General features: G+C 42.9%; 1 protein-coding gene across 1 annotated transcript in view; it reads left to right on the top strand.

The window, feature by feature from the left end:
• The first annotated feature begins 685 nt into the window (after positions 1-685).
• The window catches only part of dmrt3a (doublesex and mab-3 related transcription factor 3a), an 11,788-nt gene continuing 6,786 nt past the window's right edge, over positions 686-5,687 (top strand). Inside the window, exon 1 of the mRNA XM_024141418.2 lies at positions 686-1,076. Coding sequence (XP_023997186.1) covers positions 686-1,076 — 391 coding nt within the window. The remainder of the gene's footprint in view (positions 1,077-5,687) is intronic.

Genomic DNA, 5,687 nt, shown 5'->3' on the forward strand with positions numbered 1-5,687 from the left:
TACTGGTACTCCTTGTATATAGCCTCATTACTACCTGGTAACCCTAGACATTGACTCGATACTGGTACTCCTTGTATATAGCCTCATTACTACCTTGTAACCCTAGACATTGACTCGATACTGGTACTCCTTGTATATAGCCTCATTACTACCTGGTAACCCTAGACATTGACTCGATACCGGTACTCATTGTTTCACTGTGGTTAAATAAGCCTCATTCTATAGACTTCAGCACGTTGCTGTCCGTTTTATGAACTCGAGTACTCATTATCCCATCCCAGTAACCTTTCAATGTAAACATTTAATCCGGAGTGTGTCTTTCATTGTCCCGGTAGAGTTATGGCTATATGGAACCCTGGATGGAACGTATCTCTCTCCCTATTGGCTGATCGGGTGCCAGTGATGCACAAAACAGTATTTAGTTACTGGCCTCCATGACCASGTGTCAGATGGTGGCTGATACTCGTCTTTATTGCCAGGGGGGCAGGAGAGGTAGAGGTGGATCCAACCAGCACCTCCTATCATCTCCTGCCTTTCACTGCTCTCTACTCTGTCTGGCCCGGGCCACGCCCGCGCGCCCTTATCAGATGCACCTCGCGCCTCCAGCGCTTTGGGGAGGCAAAGTGGCGAGACTGTGTGTGTGTGACTAACTGACTGACTGACTGACTGGCTGGCAGTGTGAGAAATGAATGGTTACAGATCTCCCTACCTGTACATCGGGGGTCTGGTGACACAGGTCCGAGCACCGCTCCAGAGGACCCCGAAGTGCGCGCGGTGCCGTAACCACGGTGTCCTGTCCTGGCTGAAGGGCCACAAGCGATACTGCTGCTTCAAGGACTGCACCTGTGAGAAATGCATCCTGATCATCGAGAGGCAGCGGGTCATGGCGGCGCAGGTGGCGCTCCGCAAACAGCAGGCCAACGAGAGTTTGGAGAGCATTATCCCTGAGTCTCTGAGAGCCCTGCCCGGCATCACGGTGCCTGGACGGGGGGCGGATAACCAGGGCCTGCCGCCCCACCCTGGAGACATGGACCTCCAATGGACATTGGACTGCCAACAGACTGCCAACACACAGGGTAAGCTAATAATAATAATAGTAATAATAATAATACAACATTATGTATTTACTTTTACTGATAAAACACATGTCATTACAAAAAGAGATCTTAAATGTGCTGTTTGCATATGGAAAACTTAGCAACAAGAGAGTGGGCGTTTGGACACTTAGAAGTGGCTGTATTTATTGGTTGAAAAAATGTATGCTAATATCAACATTGCAAAAAGCATTGCACTAGACTTAAAATCCAAATCATTACTGTCTTTATCCCAAATATTGAAGAGATTAGAAACTGCAAACGTCACTGCATCAATGCAGTCATTATTACCCCAGAGTTACGCCAACGGAGTTACGCCAACGGTGGCCTGACTTTACAGACACATTATATGTATAGTCTTCTACATATAATAGGTTCACATTTGTGGCAGGGAACAAATAGAGATNGGCCTGACTTTACAGACACATTATATGTATAGTCTTCTACATATAATAGGTTCACATTTGTGGCAGGGAACAAATAGAGATCATTTAAATAAGTAACAAAAAACTAAATGAATGAACAGTAAATGTACATTGTAAATTCCAGGGTTTTCTCGTGCGTTATAAGGATACCACATCTTGATAAACATGGACTTTTATTTTGTTTCAGCATTACTTGCTATTTATTTTCATGTATAGGCCTAGTAGTTTCATTATTGTGAATGTGTCTAAATATTCTTTTTAAATCATGCATAAAAATGTTTTTACTTTTTATAGCCATATAAACAGGCTTCGTATATGTGTCGGTTAATTTGCATAAACCGCCCATCCGTTGTTGGGCTACTGAAATCAAAAGAACACATCACATATGTTCAAAAACATTTTTATTTCTCTTTTTAGTCGACATTATTTCAGCCAGGAAGAGATCCTGAACTTGTCTTGTATTTTTTCTATTTTTCAGTGAATTATCGATATGATAATGTTTTTAAAATCGCTCTTTAATAGCACTTTGTAAATAAATATATTATTTTCATGAATTGGCYTAATAAACAATCTAGAGGCCTCCCTCTAGAAGGGATTTGAAACATAATTTCTTTATATTGATCATTGGCTATTTGTTTGAGAAATCAAAAAGACAAGTTTCAAGTGAAGGCATCTGTGTGGGTCAGATACGGTATAGTTCTAGGCATGTGGTTTCAAAAATAAACTACAATAGGTTGTTTTGAGAACAGTGTTGTCCAGAGATAGGATAGACCACAAGGACAGAACGCAGGGCATGCAGGTGAAATTGGTATTGACTTCACATCAGATCCATTCAGGGTGAGGGATGAAGGCTTTACTCCAGACTGGACTGGTTCTGATCCAATATAATCCCCATCATTTCTGCATGAGGTCGACTCTCAGTGAAATGTTACCAAGCAAGAGCCAATCTGTTTACAAAATGTGGTCAATGACCATGGAAGACCAATCCCTCACGGACACACTCAGCACTTCCTGATAACAGCTTTTCACAGAGAAAAGAGTTTAGGTTTATAAAATGCCTTTGTAGACAAGTTGATCGTCTGTGTAGCGGCAGAACCTACTGTACCTCTATGTTGCTGTGTAGTCTCTACTAGACCTCTATGTTGCTGTGTAGTCTCTACTAGACCTCTATGTTGCTGTGTAGTCTCTACTAGACCTCTATGTTGCTGTGTAGTCTCTACTAGACCTCTATTTGCTGTGTAGTCTCTACTAGTACTCTATATTTGCTGTGAGTCTCTACTAGACCTCTATGTTGCTGTGTAGTCTCTATTAGACCTCTATGTTGCTGTGTAGTCCTCTACTAGACTCTATGGTGCTGTGTAGTCTCTACTAGACCTCTATGTTGCTGTGTAGTCCTTACTAGACCTCTATGTGCTGTGTAGTCTCTACTAGACCTCTATGGTGCTGTGTAGTCTCTACTAACCTCTTGTTGCTGGTTGTAGTCCTCTACTGAGACTCTTATGTTGCTGTGTAGTCTCTACTAGACCTCTATGTTGCTGTGTAGTCTCTACTGAGACCTCTATGTGCTGTGTAGTTCTCTACTAGACCTTATGGCTGTGTATCTCTACTACGACCTCTATGTTGCTGTGCAGTCTCTACTGAACCCTCTATGTTGCTGTGAGTCTCTACTAGACCTCTATGTGCTGTGTAGTCCTCTGTACCTCTATGTTGCTGTGCAGTCTCTAACTAGACCTCTATGTTGTGTGTAGTCTCTACTAGACCTCTATGTTGCTGTGTAGTCTGCTACTAGACCTCTATGTGCTGGTAGTCTCTACTAGAACCTCTATGTTGTCTGTGTAGTCTCTACTAACCTCTATGTTGCTGTTGCAGTCTTACTAGACCTCTATGGCTGCTGTGTAGTCTCTACTAGACCTCTATGTTGCTGTGTAGTCTCTATAGACCTCTATGTTGATGTGCAGTCTCTATTACTCTATGTGCTGTGTAGTCTCTACTAGACCTCTATGGTGCTGTTGAGTCTTACTAGACTCTATGTTGCTGTGTAGTCTCTACTGAGACCTCTATGTTGCTGTGCGTCTATCTAGACTCTATGTTGTTGTAGTCTCCTACTAGACCTCTATGTTTGCTGTGTAGTCTCTACTAGACCTCTATGTTGCTGGTGTATGTCTCTACTAGACCTCTATGTTGCTGTGTAGTCTCTACTAGACCTCTATGTTGCTGTTGCAGTCTCTACTAGACCTCTATGTTTGCTGTGTAGTCTCTACTAGACCTCTATGTTGCTGTGTATTCTCTACTAGACCTCTATGTTGCTGTGTAGTCTCTACTAGACCTTATGGTGCTGTGTAGTCTCTACTAGACATCTGTTGCTGTGTATCTCTACTAGACCTCTATGTTGCTGTGCAGTCTCTACTAGACCTTTATGTTGATGGCAGTCTCTTACTAGACCTCTATGTTGCTGTGTAGTCCTCTACTGACCTCTATGTTGCTGTGCAGTCTCTACTAGACCTCTATGTTGATGTGGCAGTCTCTACTGTACTCTCATGTTGCTGTGTACTCTACTAGACTCTATGTTGGCTGTGTTGTCTCTACTAGACCTCTAGTGGTGCTTGTGTAGTCTCTACTAGACCTCTATGTGCTGTGTAGTCTCTACTTAGAACCTCTATGTTGCTGTGTAGTCTCTACTAGACCTCTATGTTGCGTTGTATCTCTACTAGACCTCTATGGTGCTGTTAGTCTCTACTAGACCTCTATGTTGCTGTGTAGTCTCTACTAGACCTCTATGTTGCTGTGTAGTCTCTACTAGACCTCTATGTTGCTGTGTATTCTCTACTAGACTCTAGTTCTGTGTAGTCCTCTACTAGAAGGCTGGCTACTGCTTGTTGCTGTGTAGTCTCTACTAGACCTCTATGTTCTGTGCAGTCTCTACTAGACCTTCTATGTTGATGTGCAGTCTCTACTAAACCTCTATGTTGCTGTGTAGTCTCTCTACACCTCTATGTTGCTGTGCAGTCTCTCTATAGACTCTATGTTGATGTTGCAGTCTCTACTGTACCTCTATGTTGCTGTGTAGTCTCTAACTAGACCTCTATGTTGCTGTGTTGTCTCTACTAGACCTCTATGGTGCTGTGGTAGTCTCTACTAGACTTATGTGCTGTGTAGTCTCTACTAGACCTCTATGTTGCTGTGTAGTCTCTACTAGACTCTATGTTGCTGTGTAGTCTCTACTAGACCTCTATGTTGCTGTGTAGTCTCTACTAGACTCTATGTTGCTGTGTTATTCTCTACTAGACCTCTATGTTGCTGTGTAGTCTCTACTAGACATCTATGGTGCTTGGTAGTCTCTACTAGACCTCTATGTTGCTGTGTAGTTCTCTACTAGACCTCTATGTTGCTGTGTAGTCTCTACTAGACCTCTATGGTGCTGTGTATTCTCTACCAGAACTCTATGTTGCTGTGTAGCTTCTACTATGACCTCTATGTTGCTGTGTAGTCTCTACTAGACCTCTATGGTGCTGTGTAGTCTCTACTAGACTCTCTATGGGTTGTGTAGTCTCTACTGAACCTCTATGGTGTGTGTAGTCTCTACTAGACCTCTATGTTGCTGTGCAGTCTCTACTTGTACCTCTATGTTGCTGTGCAGTCTCTACTAGACCTCTATGTTGCTGTGTAGTCTCTACTGTACTCTATGTTGCTGTGCAGTCTCTACTAGACCTCTATGTGCTGTGTAGTCTTCTACTAGACCTCTATGTTGCTGTGTAGTCCTACTAGACCTCTATGTTGCTGAGTAGTCTCTACTAGACCTCTATGTTGCTGTGTAGTCTCTACTAGACCTCTATGTTGCTGTGTAGTCCCTCTACTAGACTCTATGGTGCTGTGTAGTCCTCTAACTAGACCTCTATGTTGCTGAGTAGTTTCTACTAGACCTCTATGTTGCTTGTGTAGTCCTACTAGGATCTTATGTGCTGTTAGTTACTACGTAGACCATCTTTTGCTGTGTAAGTCTAATCTAGATCCTCTATGTTGCTGTGCAGTCTCTACTGGACTCTTTATGTTGATGGTGGCAGTCTCTACTAGACCTCTATGTTGCTGGTGTAGTCTCTACTAGACTCTTATGTTGCTGTGGCAGTCTCTACTAGACCTCTATGTTGATGTGCAGTCATCTACTGTACTT

Source organism: Salvelinus sp. IW2-2015, unplaced genomic scaffold (assembly GCF_002910315.2).
Source record: "Salvelinus sp. IW2-2015 unplaced genomic scaffold, ASM291031v2 Un_scaffold2536, whole genome shotgun sequence".
NCBI classification, from domain to species: domain Eukaryota; kingdom Metazoa; phylum Chordata; class Actinopteri; order Salmoniformes; family Salmonidae; genus Salvelinus; species Salvelinus sp. IW2-2015.